This window comes from Trichophyton verrucosum, assembly GCF_000151505.1.
Source record: "Trichophyton verrucosum HKI 0517 chromosome Unknown contig00392_1.f1.exp, whole genome shotgun sequence".
Lineage (NCBI taxonomy): Eukaryota > Fungi > Ascomycota > Eurotiomycetes > Onygenales > Arthrodermataceae > Trichophyton > Trichophyton verrucosum.
This window is the reverse complement of record NW_003315372.1, coordinates 27,312-45,505: the sequence shown is the minus strand read 5'-3', so window position 1 is coordinate 45,505 and position 18,194 is coordinate 27,312. Positions and strand designations below refer to the sequence as shown.

Sequence of the window (18,194 nt, the reverse complement as noted above, 5' to 3'; positions counted from 1 at the left end):
GCGGCGCTTCTGTTATTTGGTTGTTCCTTGCTTGTTCATCCCGGATCTGCTGTAGAAGTGCAGAATACTACAAGGGCATGGTTAGAAGTGATAGATCATTGAAGAGATATCACGGAGACTTACAAAGCGTTCACCAACGTCTGGATGGCTCTTTATGCGGTTCATTAGAGCGGCTTCACCAAGATGGCCCCAGCGACCCTTGGAAAAGGTGAATTCGATATCGTCTTGACGGATCCCATTCCTCTCAACCACTTCCTGTCGAAGCTTCTTGACTTGGTCTGGCACATCCATGCTCTCAAATGTGGCGTCATAGCTTACGCCTTGGAAGAAAGGGACGCTGAATCGTGCACCAGTTCCACGGGCTGGACTTAGCACTCGATGGGTAGTACTTGATGTCCATCAGTATGGCCTGGTTAAAGGGGAAGATATCTTGACAGCTGAAATGGAAGCACTATGATACTTACCTCTGACAAACTCCTTGGGTAATAGCTTCTAGCCCCTGGCCCATTGCTACAACCAAAGTGCCATCTATTGGGGGGCAATCGATCCATTCGCCTCGGTGGTTTTGAACCTGCAGCCCACGATGCTTCGTTGCCTGAAGGAGATAGCTCGTGAGCATGCTATCTTTATGCGGACCAACACCCTGAGCCTCGCCATCGACCCCCAGCTCTTCTAAATCTGGGTACTTGACTATCTTCAACTTATGTTGCTGGTCTTTGTCAAAGAATCGATCAAATGCGTTAGCTGGTAGGCCAATTGCTTCTGCAACCAGGGAGATGAACTCCATGCTGATAGCACCCATCTTCTCCATGTACTCCTCATACACAGGACGGAAACGGGGGATAGACGACTCGTCTGGCCATTGATTCGGTGCTAGCAGGTTATGGTAGAGCGGATCAGAAGGGCCAGGGACAGGGTGGTTTGTAGAGAGATCGATCTGCTCTCTCCAGTCGGTCTTAAAACGGGTGATCTCACCACCCAATCTGCTGTATCCTATAGCCCTCGGTCAGCTCGGTACATCCTCCGGACATCTTAAACGGTGCTTGGTCATGATGGATGCTCTATTGGCTCTATGAGAAGCGAAGGGCATACCAAGAAAACTGGGGGCATTCTTCATCTCCATTTCCAGCTTCTTCTCCATCGGAAGGTCAAAAAATTTCTTTCCTTCAGCGATGACATCTTCTATCAACTTGTCATCGATCCCGGTGTTCTTGATATAAAGGAAGCCGACTTCTAGTAGTGCATGGCGTAGCTCATCAAGGAAGCCGGGTTTCGTCGCAGCATCTCGGGCTGCTGAAAGGTCAAGGATCGGAATCGAATCGAAAGACATGCCGTATATATTATGGAAATAACACCTATATCTACTTATACGAGCACCTCATCAGCACCAGGAGTGTTATATATATAGATGACCAGCTTCTTCGGCCTTTAGTATACGGGCTTGGTGATGATGTTATGTGGGGTAAGATGTGCGAAATGCCGAAGAGATGCCGAGCAGAGCTATAAATACGACTTCAGGGGCAACATTCAGTTATATTGAAGATATTGAATCAAATGTTTTTTTAGTAGCTGGTCTTTTGGTCTATCCGCATAACAACTATGCTAACTCGATATCATGACAAAAGGAAAAACATTTTCCAGTTTAACTGGGAAGAGCATGCTGGCTCGATTCTATACCAGAAAAACTGTCAAGGGAATCATCACAGAAGGGCTGACTTTTTGATATCTGGCTCAAAAATACATCATCAATACCTCCGTCCTCCACCAGGGATAGACCAAGAGATGAAGTTCCCAATCATCAATCATCACACCGTTCCTATTTACTGATCAGAATCACTCTCCTTCTCGTTGACTGGAGATGCGGTCTCAGAGGGCTTTCCATGGCCGTACTCGGCATCCATTCGGCTGATCTCTTCCTCGGTAAGGTAGGGTAGTTCCCTAGCGGCCTGGACATAGCTCTTGTTCTCGCAGTATCCCTTCGCGAAGATAATATCAATCTCCTCAAGACTTCGTTTGGCGGTTTCGGGATAGAAGAAGTAGATTATTGGAAGGAAGCAGACGTTAATGATGGCAAAGAAAAGATAGGTTCCCCAGCCAATACCTGCGAGCATGACGGGAGTGATCATGACAATGAAGAAGTTGAACAACCAGTTGGAGCACGTCGAGAGGGCATTGGCCTTTGCACGAGTCTTGATAGGAGAGATCTCTGCAGCGTACAGCCATGGCAGTGGGAGCCAGGTGGCGCCGAAACTGGCGATGTATGTGAACAGACCAACGGCAGCACCCTTAGCGGTAGCAGGGGTATTCGGGATCAAACATGCGAAAGTGATCGTCATGGAGATGGCTTGGCCAGCTGCTCCGTACAGGAAGAGCTTGCGACGTCCAGCTCGCTCGATCAAGAACCAGGATGTCGTGGCGAAGATGGAATACACAATCATGTTGACACCTCCAAGCAAGGTTGCCATGTTATGATCCACACCAATGGACTTCTCGAAGAGAACCGGGAAGAAATAGATAATAGCGTTGCATCCAGATAGCTGCTGGGCAAACTGGCCGAAGACACCCAGGAACATACGGCGACGGTGCTGAGTCTTTCCACCAGTGAAAACAACGGATAACGGAGTAGGCTTTCCAACTTCACCGGAAGCTCGGATAGATTCCATGACCGCGTTCTTTTCAGCCTGGACCAAGGGATCGGTAACTGGGACACCGTGGAGAGCGGCTATGACCCTTTCACCCTCGTCCGAGCGGTCTCTCATACAGAGCCATCGTGGGGACTCAGGGAGCCAAATCATACCCGTGACCATGACGATTGAAAATGCAATCTGGAAAGCAATAGGGAACCTCCAGGAGAAGCTATCGGCGCCATAGGAAGCGCCATAATCAATCCAGTAGGCGATCAAAGTACCAAATGCGATCGTTGCTCCTTCAATACAGATGAGGAGGCCTCGGTTTGAGGCATGAGAACATTCTGCCTGATATGTTGGGATGGTGGAAGTGTTGATTCCATTTCCAACTCCGGTAATGATTCGACCGATAATGAACTGAGCGTATGGTTGATGACCGACGAAGCTGGTGACCTGGATGATGGCACCGATGGCCATGATGATAGCTCCCGTGACGATGGATTTGCGGCGTCCGAGCATATCGCCACTCCATATTATACTGACAGCACCCAGGAGACAGCCTGTTAAGAGCCGAAGTTAGCGAAATGTCACTTCAAGGGATGAAAGACCAACTTGATGGTAGACATACCTATCTCATAGATAGCAGTGACAAACCCCTGGTTTGTTGGGTTGTCTTTGGTTTCCGGGAAGACTGTGTTGAATGGCATAGCGCTGATGATACCAGCCATCACGCCCTCTGTTTGCATACCTTGTTAGTTTGATGCTGCTAACAATATGCCGAAGTTGGACATTCACTTACGATCATACCCGAATAGCAAGAAGCCACATGTCGCGATGGTAGAAACACATCGCGACAGCTTCTTGCCTGACATTCCTCCATAAGTTGGTATCTCTGCCATGTTGGGCAGATTTAAACGCAGCAATGACTTCTATCAATCATAAGATGAAAGGTCATAGACCGGGAATCGTTCACTCGGGGAACCAGAGCGGAAGGATGTATGAAGGTCAGGAATGTCAATCCGGAGATCACAGGGGCAGGAATCTGTCTGTTATATAAGTATGGACCTTGAAGTCAACTTTGCATCTTTGTCAGCGGGGGCACCACAACTATGGGATACATTCCCCTTTCTTCTCCACAAGAAGCATAGGTACATTGATGGAACCATGGATTCCACGGCTACATCCCACCTGCGTGCGGTTCACCGGGTCCCCCATGTAACCATATCGCCAAGAACTGCCAGATGGGGTGGCGAGGAGTTAGTTACTCTGTAACTAAAAGCGATGAGCCGGTGGTTTATGGAAGGGCTTTCAACTCGTCCATGATATAAACCGGTTAAGTGATTGCTGTGCGATCAACTAGATTGTCAATAGGACTGCCGAGTTATATGCCATCCGCTAAAGCTAAAGAACGTGCGAGCGAAGCCAAGCAAATAAGCTGGCGGCACGGCGGCACCTCTAACAATCGATCAGCACCGCAGGTGCCGAGTTTGATTTGTGCCGAATCCACCGCAGCCAGCAGGGAGAGTCCTCCGGTTGATCGGTGGCCGTAACCTCGATCAGACCCGGTCGTTCTCCGACTTCATGGCAGCACAGAAACCTCGGTCAAGAATCAAACTCTCTCAGCATCCCATCCATAATATCGTTTTGTTGCATCCATAATCCATAATGTGGTCCTGGATGTTCGGTTGTGGGGAAGCATGACGTTGCAGTCCGCCTGTCATATGCTGGAGAGGCCCGGTAGTACCAACTCCAGTGACAAGCATAAATTTTTCCCTAGGCCCCGTCAATTTAAGAATCTGCCCAGTGAGATTGAGTGGAAGTAAGGATGAGACTTACCAGCGAAAAATCAGAGATTTTCTAGACGAACCAAAAGACGAAACAGAACCCATGATGACATCATAACATTAAGCTTTTTAAGGTCTTTGCTCCTTTCTTTCAGCCCCAAGCCGAAAGTCAAAAAATTTGTTTAGTTATCTGATCCTCCTCTGAAGATTCGATGAAAGGGGATGAAGTTGATATTCGTCTCAACGCTAACGGATAATTGGCAATGAAAAATGATGATAATAATTAATCTAAGATGCCACCCTGGAAGATGCGATCAGTAAAAACAGTTCGACTTGAGGCTGCATACGAAGTAGACGCCAACTACTCCGTACCAAGACAGTGGACCTGAAGCAGTGGATGCAAGCTGAATCAGCCGGGCTGATTTTTCTTTTGCATATGCAAATAAAACATATATAAAGGATTCCACAATGGAGCTCAGGTGGACTGCTGTATGCACGCAGGAGTGCACGGTGGAGTGTAGAAAGGAAGCGGAGGGAAGCGGAAAACAGTGGGATAGGGGAAATTTGATGCGGAGCTCGTTAGAGTACATATTTGATTCCTATCTCCAGTTATCGAGTTGAATTGTGGGTTGAAACGGTAGCAGAGATTGAAGCTGCAGAAAATGAGTAGATGAGAGAACGGCATGAACCAATAGAATATATATACTCCGTATAAAAAGGGTATTAAAGCAAGTAACCAAAAAAAGTAGGTGGGCGGAATATATAGCAAGCCAAAAAAAAAAAAAAAAAAAAGAACCAAAGGATAACGCTCCAACTTAACAAGACAGACCAAGAACCCAGCATGAACAGATGAATGGATATTAAGACAGGGAGCAGGGCAAAAAAAAAAGCAACGTGAATGAGGAAGGGAGAGGATCATGATTGAATGACCATCCCGGTTGCATTGACTGCGTCGTCGGTATAAAAGCCAAAGACGAGACGGTAGAGATCCAGCAACCATTCATACTGGCTGTTATATTGGACCATGGCCTGCACTGCTCGAGCAACATCAATTGCACTCGCCCGGGTCGGCGGCGGGACGGACCTGAAGGCCGGGTCAGCTGTGATGAGCTTCTTATAATTGACCAGCAATGACATTTGCCAAGGCAGGGAACCAAAAGCATCCGAGGACAGCGTCTTAGCGAAAGTGGGTAGGCTTTCAGAACCGCCGCGCTGGAATCCGCTGTTCATCGCTGCTCGGACAAGGAGGAGTTTCAGGGCTGTCAAGTTTTGATCTTCACCGGGAGATTTGACTGTGTGCGTTGACGAGGCTGTCTGGCTGGAGGTGCGTGAGTAGCCGGATAGAGTCGAGGAATTGCTTGACCAGCGAGGGTGGTGTGGTGGGTTATCGAATCCTAGGACCATGATATTGGGGATAGGAGCTTGGTCTGGCGAGACGGTGGTGGCTGTGTCATCAAAGATGGTCGTTGGGGTCTCTGGATTTTGCAGGCCGAGGAGACTGTCTGTGTCTGTATCTGTGTCTTCGGATGGGTACTCCGCTCGCTTGGCTTGGTAGAAGGCTTGTGTGAAGGTAGTCTGGCTGGGACGAGGGGTGCCACGGTCGGGACGGACCTGAGTCCAACCTTCACGGAAGAGATCGCAGAGCTCCCAGCAGGCCTGGACAGCAGAACCTAGCAATTCTTCGTCAGGAGCTTTTCCTTCGCGTTTCCCCTGCCGCAGGCTAAAGAGCATTTCCGCGAGGGACCAGCACGCTCGAAGTAGAGAGTCGGTTTCCTCGGTGAGACGTGTCCGCTGTTTCATCAGGCGGTGGCAGAGGGTGATGTAGAAGTCTAGCGTGCGTTCACGGAAGGCTTCGGGGAGGTTGCGGTCGTGGGTGTTGTACAGATGGTTGTTCAGTTCGAAGCTGACTCTGAGGACGGAGTCGGCAATCTCGTTCTCCTTGAGCCGTACCTCGAACAAGGCCTGACAGAAATCCCGACACATGTCGAGCGTAGGCCGGACCTGGGCTGAATGATCGTCATCACGGGTTTCATACAAGTTCTGGCACAGCTTCCAGCATGTCTTCCAGGCCTGTTCCTGCATGTCGTCTTTCCCGCCGAAGTTGAATAGCCGTTCCCGGTGATTGTAGCTTAGGTTTGCAAGCGTATTGCAGAGTGTCCAGCATTCTGACAAGGCAGTCCGAAGTGCTCTGATTTCTATGTCGTTGTCAGGGACATTGGACCTTGTCTTGGTCCAGACAGATCGCTGTTCACCGTCATCATAGTGGCCATCCTGGCTCTGCTCTGTATCCGAGCTTTCCGGTATATCTACGGTAATGTTAGTCGACTTACGGCTTTGGGTAAAAGATAAGAGCAAAGCCTGACCATCTAGATTTGCCTGGTGAGGCGTTCTTTTGAAATTTTCTATCTCCTGTAGTGTTTGTGCTCTAGGAGTGTTTAGTTCATAGTGGCCTGTCGGAGCGACGGACGTGGTTATTGGAGGAGGCGAGATGGGACTTGCCCCGGATTTCTATACATAACGTATTAGTTTATATCAACCACGACCAAAGTAAACAAGACGTACCCTTGACTCTGCTCGGGGGACAGTGATGGTGACGTCTGATCTCTGAGTCGACGATGTTGTCGACGGAGCGGGAGATTCCACAGTCTAGTTATCTGGTTAGCATGATTGGCTTCCAGACGAGTTTGATGGATATACGTACAAATCCATCGAAGCCAACTGGTGCATGGATAACCGACTGTGGTTCAGGTTCGTCGTCTTCCAAGTCATCCCTCCGCAAGTCCTCCTCCCTTGTTTGAAGCTATGTCGGCCAGTCAGTATGTATACTCTCGCAGTAACAAAAAAGAAAGAAAGAAAAAATAATAGCATTGCGTACGCTCAAGTCTCTGGTCTCCTCTGGGCGGGGAGAGGCCTTCTTCAGGCTGGAGGGGCTGCCACTGAGACTCCGTCTGCCATTCCCGTTGGTGAGATTGAGGCTGCTGGGCGTGTTTGATCGTGACTTTGGCTTGGTCTTGGGCTGCTCTTCGGCGGACTGGGGGACGTCTTCCGCCTGAGACGGGTCGTGGGAAGGGGGATTAGAGACAGGCCTAGCACCCAGGACAGCACAACGACAGTCAGTCAGCAAGTTTCAACAGGCAATGCGCAGTAGAGTCTCTTCTGCTCTTCTATCCGGACAGACGCACATGAGAGGGGATCGCTGGTTAGATCTCAGGGGAGATGGGGCATCGGCGGACGAGTAGATGGCGGTGGATCGAGGCGACACAGAGGCCTGGCTTTGGACTGCAATCATAGCAAGTCGACTCGGCACTCAATTCGTGTTTATATCAGGTTCGAGAGGGGCTTGGATGCGAGGATGTATCGGCGGTATTCGAGGCTGTCGACTGTGTAGAAGATCGTTAAGACAGGCAGACAGAGAGACAGACAGGAGAGGAGAAACTCACAGCAAGACAGCGGTCAACCGCTCGGCCAGGCAGCAGACGGTCGACTAGATTAATAGAACCGACGGCCAGCGAGCCAGCCTATCCGATGCTCTTGCTATGAGCCGCGACGACCTGACGGCTTTTTCTTAGTATTATTATTGAGGGTCGACTTTTTATGGGGTTTCTTTGCCGTGGGGGCCGACGGTCAACTAACTAACTAGTTAGTTATCAGCGATGCGACGGCCAGATAGATGTCTCTCTCGGTCCAGCTGTGAGTTATCGCCTTGTCTATCGCAGTTCTATGCCAGCGTCTCTGGCCTCTGCTTCTCCGGCTGCTCTGATATCACTGCGTGTGTGTGTGTCTTCTCTCTCAGCATCCGCATCTCCTCTCGTCGACTCAAAATCAGCACCGTCGACTTCTCAACTCCGTCGGGTTGGGCTAGGCGCTGGGCAGGAGAGCAGAACAGGCCCGCGGCCGCTGCATCAATAGGGCCGCCCGCTGACTGGCTGCGCGCGCTGCTCAAGGTCGCTATTCTTTGCTTTTTCGCTCTTTGCTTCTTCCGCGCGTTAGTACGAATGTGTATATCAATCGGGGACTTCCTGCGGCCCTGGTTGGGCTTCTGCGAGGACGAGGATGCTAAGTAATAAGCAGCTACAGGGATGCGGTGGAAGGCTGGCCGGCATATAGAAAAGCATACTTCAAGTGGTTTGCTGCTGCTCATGCTGCTGCTGATTGCTGATTGCTGATTGCTGATGATTGCTGTGCTATGTATATCTCTGGTGACGGTGAAGGTGATGGTAAGCGCCTGTCCCACCTGCAATTATGCTGGCTGGCCAGTTCATGGGCGGGCACCTTGACTTCTCTCGAACTGACTCCCAGACCCCCTTGTCTTTTTGACCTTGATCAACAACTCCTGCTTTGACACGCCGTTATGGGTTGCCCAACTGTTGGTGTCTCCGGACCCGCGCATGTCCTCACACGTACATAGCCGCCCTTCTAACTCCGATCTCTTCCTCTCCTCCCCAGTTGTCTCCTCGCGCGGGTCTTCTCGTTCAATTCGTTATCGTTTCACTTCCATTTTATTTTATTTTTTATTATTTTTAACGTCTTCCCTTCTACAGGTTGATCTTAGCTCGGTCACGCTCCGCTGGGTTGTATCTATCCCTCTGTTAGCATCTAGTCGTCCTCACAGGCTCAACAGTGTCTCGATCTTCCATACCGCAGAAGCTTCTCGATCAGGTCGACGTGCGTCATTAGCATTCTCCTGCAGCAGTATCGCTTGCAGCCCAGCTGGTCCATCGCATCACTAGTACTGTCAGCGCCCCCATGTTCTATTCGATATAGTAGAGTGAACGCGTAGCATACCCATCGGGGACACCCTCATCCAGCAGCCGCAGATATCGTTCCCACAGATCTCCAACCACCTAGCATAACAAGTTCACTGTCAATTGAAGCTCCTCCGCGTTGATATCATGGATGTCTTTGCGCGCCTCCTACCTTTCCGCATGAGAAACACCGCACGGGAATAATCATGGTGAACTTTTTCAATAAAAGAACCCTTTCGTAGACTGTAAATCTGCGTCTCTTACTGGCGTCTGATCAACCGCTTCTTCCTCTTCGTGCTCTTCTTCGTCTTCTTATCGTCGTCGTCGTCGTCCTCGTCGTCTTCTTTTATTTCTTATTCTTTTTTATTTTTTTTGTCGAAAAATCAAGGTCACGAGACCACGCGTTCCCCTTTTGGGAGTTCCTGCTTAATAAGCGGAGAAACATTTATACGTTGATTATGTAACAAAGATAAAGTTTAACCTTTTTTTTTAAATTTATTTTATTTTATTTTTTTTATAGAGAAAAAAAGAAGAAAAGACGAAGAGAAGGAGACGATATAAAAGGGTCGGGATATTATACCCAATTGCTGGACTGAAGATGACGGAGAAGAGGGCTAGACGGCCGGATGAGGCGCAGAGTGAGAAACCAGCCCGAGAGCGACACCGTGTGAAACGCCGCCGAGTCGACGAGGCCGCAGACGAGCGGGAGGAAGCTATACAGGACACACCAGAGAAGAGTCCCAAGGAGAAGAGCAAAGAGAAGTCCCCAGGAAAAGCCGAAGAGAAGCCGATAGAGGGTGTTCCAGAGACAAGTACGCCGTCGAAATCTCACAAGAAGAAAAAGAAGGACAAGGAGAAGAATGCAGTCGCAAAGACAGCAGAGTCAGCTATCAAATCGAACGATGAGAAAGCAATCGCGCGACAAAAGGGACCAAATGGCTGGCGAATGTCTCCTACTACTGGTGGCCGTCTCCTGAATCTGGATCCTGTCTTTACCAAGGATGAAGAGTAAGTCTGATGTGTACACTCTGTGGCTTTTCTTTACCTTCTACTAACTTGAACAGCCATATAATTCTAAGTCTTGAGTCCGCCGTCCAGGTCTACTCGACGTCGACCTCGCATGCCGTCCGTGGCCTTCGATCTTGTGATAACACACGTATCTCTGGCTGTGTACTCTCTCCGATCGACGATGAGATAGCATACGTCTCTACCTCAGGCGGTGCAATTGCCGAATGGAACTGGACAACCGGAGAGACCCAGCGAACTATGCAACTTGAAGGATCATATTTGCTATCTATCAAGGTGGAACAGGGCCCTCAAAAGGATGGCAATGATGAAGAGGATGTGAAGGATGTTGCTGTCTTTGCACTGGTCATGCGAAATGGGAAGCGTGAAATATCAATCAACTCCTTCGATAAGTCTGGAGATCAGCCTCAGAATGATGGCCCAAAACATCACTCTGTTATCCTGGAGACTTCTACGCAGATAAATGACTTTAGACTCGCTGCGGGCGGATCTGTGATTATTGCTATAGCTGGAAGTTCTCTTATCATTGGACATCGGGCTAAAGGTTCAGAGCGCGAACCGGAATACACATGGCGTGAAGTACAGTTACCCTTCACTACAACTAGCTTCGATATACGTGAGCCCGATAGGGAGTCTACCACGAAAAAGGGCAACAAGAAACCCGTCGTTGATCTTGCAGTGGGACAAAATGAGGGAGCTATCATCATGTACAGTGATGTATTAAATACTCTCAAGGGGCTTGAGGACCGTCGGATGGCGGAGCCAGGTGCCTCGTCACTGAAGTTCCATTGGCATCGCGGACCTGTCAAGACTGTTCGATGGTCAAAAGATGGTATTTGCCCCCCTCGTCATGTCACTTTGAAGTGCTTGTGTATCATAGTACTAACAACTGCACAGGAAATTATCTCATATCTGGTGGCCTCGAAACCGTCATGGTTCTCTGGCAGCTTGATACTGGGAGGAAGCAATTCTTGCCCCATCTCACTTCTGCGATATGCAATATCGTTGTGTCCCCTAAGGGCAGCAGCTATGCCATTAAACTTCAGGATAACTCTGCCATGGTCTTGACTACCTCTGAGCTTAAGCCGACTGCAAGCATTAGCGGGCTACAGGTGCTGGAGGACTCCAGAGAACGCCATCACAAACTGCCCTGCAGGCTTCCGGCGCTCGTACATCCTATAGACAGTAACCATCTCCTTGTCGCAGCGTCAACAGGAATTGCACGAGACGCAACCAACTCGTCTTATATCCAAACATTCGACATGCGCTCAAACCAACAAGTCTACCGTCAAGCCCTGACCCGTACCAACGCCTCTGTCCTCAATGTTGGTCCACAGGGAACTCAATTAACTACCCCGGACATCACCTTTGTTCAGGTATCCCATGATGGCTCCTGGCTTGCCTCCATCGATGAATGGCAGCAATATCCGGATGATGTTAAGGCCTTACACCCCGGTATTGAACATCAAAGCCGCGAGCCGAAGCGAGAGGTGTGTCTTAAATTCTGGCGGTGGAACGAACCCACTACGGAATGGGAGCTCGTGTCTCGCGTTAACTCACCGCATACTTCGACTACCGGTGAGGCTCTGGCCGTCCTTGACCTTGCTGTGCATCCGCAGGGCTATATGTTCGCCACCGTAGCTTCGGATGGAATGCTCAGAATCTGGACACCGGATAGCAAAAGTACGAGGAAAATGAGCAGTCGTGGCGGAAGTACTAATCAGGTGAAATCCTGGCGATGCTCGCATGTTATTCCTCTAGAAGAACCGAGCGATCAACCCTCTGCTTCACTATGCTTTTCTGAAGATGGCTCTGCGTTGGCTGTGTGCTGGTCCACTGTCTCTCGTTGTGGGCTGGTTTACCTCCTCGACCCCGAAACAGGCCGCCTTCACCTCTCACGTCAAGGCCTCTACACGGACCCTGCTCAGGGTTGTGGATTTATCGACCGATACTTGATAATTGTCTCTGACTCTGCCTTTGTCTGGGATACTGTATCCGACCGAGTTATCTCCCACATTCCCTTGCGAATCAAGAAAGCAAAGGACAACTTCCAATCATATCTAGCAATAAACCCTCGCAGCCGAACATTTGCAACCTGCTTCTCTCGTCCTCCAGTAGACCATTCCAATCCAATGTCGAAAAAGGGGAAGTCAGCTAGAAACCAACTCTGTGTCTTTAGCGTTGAATCGTCTTCTCCGATCTTCCAGTCCTCAATAGACAGCACCCCGCTTGCCTTGTTACCCGATACAAAGACAGGTGAATACATAATTATCGATTCATCCGCGTCTATCACCAGAATGACATCAGGCGTTGCATCAGTTCTACCGGACTCTGCATTCGCCGAGTCCACTCTCCCCCTCAAGAGCGGGCTGGAGGATATCTTTGGTTCATACCGGAGGCTTCCCAAGGCTTCAACTGAGAATCCATCTGAGGAGCAGGAAACGGCTGGTGCAGTTGAGAAGAATAAGAGCCTGGCTGATGTATTTGACATCGCCCCATCGTTTGCTCTGCCTAGTGTTGATACTCTGTTTAAAAGTGTTGTTAATGTTTTTGCAAAGGGGTAAATCCCAGGCATGGCTATAGAAAAGCGATATAGATACGAGCAATTGAGTTTACTTAACAACCGCTTCTCTCTTGTACTTGTTTTCATTCGCCTGTCCATAGTATCCACCTGCATGGCTATAAAAATAAAACCGAAGTGAGTCACTGTTGCATATATAAAATAGTGAAGACGAGCGGAGTCCAGTTGATACTAAGTATCCGACCAGCTCTCTGTACCTTCAATATCAACCGTCAACAAGGAGGAAACATGGACTCTCAACAGGTATCAGGAACGGTCTCGAAGCCGTCTCCGACCAGCCAAAAGACCTTCTACAAGACACCGTCTCATTTCGAGCAAATAATCGGCTACTATCGAGGCGTCCGCCATGGCCAACACATCTTCATCTCAGGCACCACGGCCGTCAATCCCAACAAGGCTTCATCTGCTGCCGAGCCACCACAGGTTCTTTTCCCCGGAGACGCAAAGAAACAGACCATCGCTGCCTTTCAAGAGTGTCTACGTGCTGTCACTAGCCTGGGAGGTAACGGGGTGCAGAGTGTAGTGAGAGTACGCATGTTTGTTGGAAGACACGAAGACTGTGGTGCAGTTGGCGAAGCGTTCACAGAGATATTCGGAGACCAGAAGAGCAATGCGAACAATACCAACGCTGAGATTGGGACTGCGGCGACGATGTTGGTGGTTCAGAACGGTTTCATCAATCGTGATATGATGGTTGAAGTAGAGGTAGATGCCATGGCGGCTGAATAAGTTGTTGTTCATTGCTGAACGTTCTCTATAGAATCATTACATATATATGTATAGGCGTCACCAGCTGGTCAACCCGTTCTTTCTGTCAAATCCACCTCTAAGTTGAGTCTCTGGATGAATCACTTTGCCATTGATTATTGTGTGTTTGACGACACCCTCGCAATGCTCTGGCCGTATCCTGGCCAGCCATATCATCTGCTCATCTTCCTTTCTATATATCAGCATGTTGGCTGCAAATTTATGACCGCCCACATGCGAGACAAAGAAGATACCAACGCCGCCGGGCCGCTCATCATCGTCGTCTCGCAGTAGACCGAGAGGACGGAGGTGTCGTTCGAGTTCTTTCTTGATCAACGGCGCTGATATACCACACCGGGCATCGCGGGTCTTGTGGGAGCATAGCAAGACAACATAATCTCGCGGACAAGGGCGAGACTGCAGACTACTCTTGACACTGGGTGCTTGAGCTTGGTCTGAGTTGTCCTTGCTGACAAAACGAGCGTTAAGCTCTGGTATATCAGCTGTTGATACGTGGTCGACGTAGGTGAATGCTGGTAGGAGGAGCACCGTTGAAGATGCATCATCACTCATCGGATCAACTGGTATATTGGATGCTAGAACCACGGTTCTCTGAAGGGTCCTGTCAATATATGTACCGTACAATATGAACATGGAACACTTACCTCTCCCTTGGGCTGAGGTGAATCGCTGAAGGCTTCCATCAGAGACCCCTTTTCATTCTCCACCTTTGATACCCAGTCCGACTTGCCCGTAGCAACAAGGACATGGTTCGTGACTGGCTTGACCGTCCCGTAGAGGTTTCTGCCTTCATCAACTTTGAATCTTGACGGGTATCGAATGGTGCAGCTGGCGCAGTCGTGGTCACATCCGTCTCCGTCCACTCTGGGGTCAACCGTAGGGAATAAGTATCTGTCCGTAGAGCCGCCATCCCTTCTCTCAGGCACTACAAGGGCCTCCCTTGCACGAGAGAAGATCGAACCCAACATCGTGTATAGTTATATATTTGACTATCATCAACCATCTTCAACGGGGGGCCATCCACCTCCTTTAAATGCGGTGAAATAGTGCTGCCTGCCAGTTTATCTCCGATATCCTGCATAAATCCATGACGATCAAGGTCCCCCGGACAGAGCATCACCTGTCCTATCGCCGTTGTCGCCGTCGCAAATCAAATATCAAACTTGCCAATCGAATGACATCAAAAAGTCAAGAAGAATAGAAAAAAGGGGGCGCTTCACTTCGGCCTTTTCGGCTCAGCCGCAGGGGGTTGCACAGCTTATCGCCGAAAAACTCCGGCGTGCTTCTTTTCTTTAGTTTTATCAAAAAAGCTCGACGATGCAAGGAAAAAGATAAACAAGAAGCTGGAGAGACGAAGGCTAAAGACGGCGAGATCGCGAGGCAGCGAGACGAAGACGAAGAGAAAGACGTGATACTCCAGCATGGCCGAAGGCGCGCAGGCTCCGGGAGCTGCGGAGGACGCTGAGAAAGCGCAGCAGCAGGAAGACGAGGAACCGCGCCCACAACCACAGCCACAGTCACAGTCACAGCAGCAGCAGCAGCAGCAGCAGCGTGAGCAGCGTGAGCATGAAGAAGAGCCCGAAGCAGAGCAGCAGCATGAAAAGGAGCCAAAGAAGAAGCGGAAGAGGAGAACGATTGCATGTCTCCAGTGCCGGACTCGAAAAGTGAGATGCGACCTGGAATTCCCGTCCTGTGGACGCTGCGCAAAGGGACCGTGGCCGGATGCCTGTGTCTACGAGAACGCTGGACCGACTACATGGAGCTCGACTGGCACGCTGCCGGCTACACGGTCTCTATCAAACGAGCAGTCGAGGTCTCGTGCAGACGCGGACGGCCGTGATGTCCGGGGCGATGCTTCGAGCTCGCGGCTGAGCGAAGAACAGCGGATTCGGGAGCTCGAGCGAGTGGTGCTCAGCTTTGCTCAGTCGCAGGCCTACGCAAAGCAAGGGATGGCAATGGGCAGACTGCATTCAAGAGCTGCTGCGGACAGCGAGATACAGCATACCCCCTCGCCGCGTTCTACGCAGTATTCTCGAGACGAGGCTGGATCTATAACTACTACTACCACCACCAGGCCGGATGCACACAGCAGACCACTGTTGGGAGTCAAGGGGAATAGAACTCGCTTCTACGGACTGAGCAATGTCGCAAGCCTGGTCACCGAGGTCGGTTGATTTTATTTCTGTGCTTCAATTTTCTTTCTTTCTTTCTTTTTTACCTTTCCTTTCTTCGAAATCTTTCACCTGGCTTATACGCATGTATAGTTTGGGGATCTCCGTGCCTATACCAAAGACTTGAAGAGCAGGTTTCCTGCTTTGGCCAATATCCGCAATCTAAAGGCGCTCAAGAAGGATCTGGACCAGATAAGGAGGCCGCTCTCGGGGGAATCGGCCCTTGATGCAGTCTTCCTCACCGGATTGCTACCTGCGCGGCCTGTGACATACAATCTGGTCCAGTACTACTTTGCCTTCTCAAGCAGCACATACCATGTCCTGCATAAGCAAACATTCTACGAACGTCTGCAAGACCTCTATCAGCATCCCCAGCAGGCTGCTGCGTCATTTGTAGTACAGCTGCTACTCGTCTTGTCAATAGTATGGAGTGTGGATGCGCCGGAGCCCGTGGCTCCCTCAAGCGACAAGAGCGTCACCGTAACCCGCAACATGGCAATGGAATGGATACACTGGGGTGACACCTGGCTTTTCCATTCGGGAATAAAACGGCCGAACATGGTCCTTTTACAGACTCGCTGCCTGCTTGTCCTTGCAAAGGATGCTAACTATACCCAAAAGAACCAGGCCTGGGCTGCGACAGGAACTATTGTGAAACTAGCAATGTCGGCAGGCTACCATAGAGAACTCGGGCCAGACGCAAAAGTATCCCATTTTGACAGAGAGATGCGACGGCGGATATGGTCTACCATTGTGGAATTGGACCTCAATGCTTCCTTTGACAGAGGGATGCCGCCTACTATTCAAGCGGTGGACTATGATGCCCTGCCGCCCATAAACATCAATGATGAAGATATTACCGAGTCTTCTACTCAATACCCTGAACCGAAGCATTGGCAGATACCCACCGACTCTTCCTTTCAAGTCACTCTGGCTAGGTCGGTTGACTTACGATTACGCATATGTGCCCTTGTTAATGCGCCCCGAATTGCTATTTCTGCGGCTCAACTGTCAGAACTAGACGATGAGTTGACACGGCATCTCTCAGAAGTCCCTCGGACCTGGGAGAGTTTTGAGTCCACAGACCTGCGACAGCGGCAGAGAGTTATGCTCTGGAGGGCATTGATAGACACGCAGCTAAGGCGCAGCCAATTATGCTTGCATTCATGCTGTGCCTTGAGTGATTTTCCACCTTCCGTTTCCAACTACTCCTGGAGAGCTAGACTTGAGGTCGCGATGGAATTGCTCTGCCAGCAGCATCAAGTAGTAGAACAGCTGGGCCGACTGGCATGGCCACTACTTACAAATACCACCTTTCAAGCTGCGCTCACCTTATGTCATTACATGTACAGGTCTGATCGTGGCTTCGGTGAGTTACGTCCACTCTAACCACAGCAAGTGTCAAATGCTAACCATATCTATGCCTCCAGCTTCATATCTTATCCAAGCAACTTTGCCAGCGATGACAGAATCTCTTATTGCCTTGGTCGAGAAAACATTACCTCACCTAGAAAGCAAGTTTTTGATTTTGGAGAAGGGAATAAGAGAGTATTGCTATTTTTGTTTTATTATCTCAATGGTGAAAACGAAGCGGTGGCCTGAATCGGCCTTATCACACCAAAGGCTTGCTGTTGATCGCATTACCAGCATGTGCTACAGCATCTTATCCCGAGGCAATGGTGACAGAACCCAGGACGGCGATATCGCCAAGGCAAGTGTTCCCAGTGTTTCTTCCATTGAGCGTGAATTGTAATAACCGAGAAATGTACAGATGGCTACTGGCACAGATGCTTCTGCGAGTATGGCAACAATGCCTATACCAGCGCCTTCTCTACATAGCGGCCAATTATCTTCAAAAGTCAGTGAGATAGCGGATTTCGGGGTGAGTACCTGGCATTATTCAATTTTCAGACTGCAAAGATACCCGCTGACACTTATGTTATTTGATTTAGATCTTTGGGGAGTGGGATTTCCTTTTTGGTGACTTCACCGCGGACTTCCCTGGCTTTGGAGAAATATAGATTGAGTTAACCATCCAAAGAAGATACTTTGCGTATGGTTAGGGCTCTATCGTACCACTTGGGAACATACGATGTCCCCATATAATTTACATGCACTGACTATACCGCCCAACTGACACGGCCGGCACTTTGCCTGCTGTGAAGAGCATATATACGGACGTCTACGCTGTCCACTTTCGGGTCTCATACATATATTCAAACAATAAGGAGCTTTTCAACTGTTGACCATTCAATGGCCCCGAACTTGAAACTCCATGTTCCATGACGGTTTCTGTGACCGAAGAAAGAAACTGATATATTCATTCATGAATCGTGAGGCCAGACAGATCAACATTAGACGTCGCTCGTTTATATATATCATCACCAAGCCTCCCTTGATATGCCAACCCATATAACAAGAACACGCACCGCATGCCCATAACCAAAAGATGCCCCCATGCTCAAGGAACCATACACGAAGAAAAGGACGAA

The 18,194-nt window shown here is 49.6% G+C and overlaps 6 protein-coding genes across 6 annotated transcripts; 2 read left to right on the top strand and 4 right to left on the bottom strand.

Moving 5' to 3' along the window:
- Positions 1-81: 81 nt before the first annotated feature.
- On the bottom strand, positions 82-1,330 carry TRV_05180 (oxidoreductase, 2OG-Fe(II) oxygenase family, putative; the record flags this gene model as incomplete). The annotated part of the gene is made up of 3 exons (XM_003020683.1): positions 82-337; positions 465-993; positions 1,093-1,330. The coding sequence occupies 3 exons, from the start codon at positions 1,328-1,330 to the stop codon at positions 82-84; spliced, it is 1,023 nt and encodes a 340-aa protein (XP_003020729.1).
- A 490-nt stretch (positions 1,331-1,820) lies between these two features.
- Positions 1,821-3,355, bottom strand: TRV_05179 (MFS sugar transporter Stl1, putative; the record flags this gene model as incomplete). The annotated part of the gene is made up of 2 exons (XM_003020682.1): positions 1,821-3,187; positions 3,256-3,355. 2 exons carry the CDS (start codon positions 3,353-3,355, stop codon positions 1,821-1,823), a joined length of 1,467 nt encoding a protein of 488 aa, XP_003020728.1.
- A 1,971-nt stretch (positions 3,356-5,326) lies between these two features.
- On the bottom strand, positions 5,327-7,700 carry TRV_05178 (uncharacterized protein; the record flags this gene model as incomplete). Its single annotated transcript, XM_003020681.1, has 4 exons — positions 5,327-6,919; positions 7,113-7,211; positions 7,287-7,497; positions 7,594-7,700. The coding sequence occupies 4 exons, from the start codon at positions 7,698-7,700 to the stop codon at positions 5,327-5,329; spliced, it is 2,010 nt and encodes a 669-aa protein (XP_003020727.1).
- Positions 7,701-9,754: 2,054 nt separating this feature from the next.
- On the top strand, positions 9,755-13,492 carry TRV_05177 (WD repeat protein; the record flags this gene model as incomplete). Its single annotated transcript, XM_003020680.1, has 4 exons — positions 9,755-10,164; positions 10,221-11,014; positions 11,080-12,742; positions 12,847-13,492. 4 exons carry the CDS (start codon positions 9,755-9,757, stop codon positions 13,490-13,492), a joined length of 3,513 nt encoding a protein of 1,170 aa, XP_003020726.1.
- A 57-nt stretch (positions 13,493-13,549) lies between these two features.
- On the bottom strand, positions 13,550-14,499 carry TRV_05176 (uncharacterized protein; the record flags this gene model as incomplete). The annotated part of the gene is made up of 2 exons (XM_003020679.1): positions 13,550-14,122; positions 14,176-14,499. 2 exons carry the CDS (start codon positions 14,497-14,499, stop codon positions 13,550-13,552), a joined length of 897 nt encoding a protein of 298 aa, XP_003020725.1.
- A 453-nt stretch (positions 14,500-14,952) lies between these two features.
- Positions 14,953-17,455, top strand: TRV_05175 (uncharacterized protein; the record flags this gene model as incomplete). Its single annotated transcript, XM_003020678.1, has 3 exons — positions 14,953-15,696; positions 15,796-17,071; positions 17,133-17,455. 3 exons carry the CDS (start codon positions 14,953-14,955, stop codon positions 17,453-17,455), a joined length of 2,343 nt encoding a protein of 780 aa, XP_003020724.1.
- Positions 17,456-18,194: the final 739 nt, after the last annotated feature.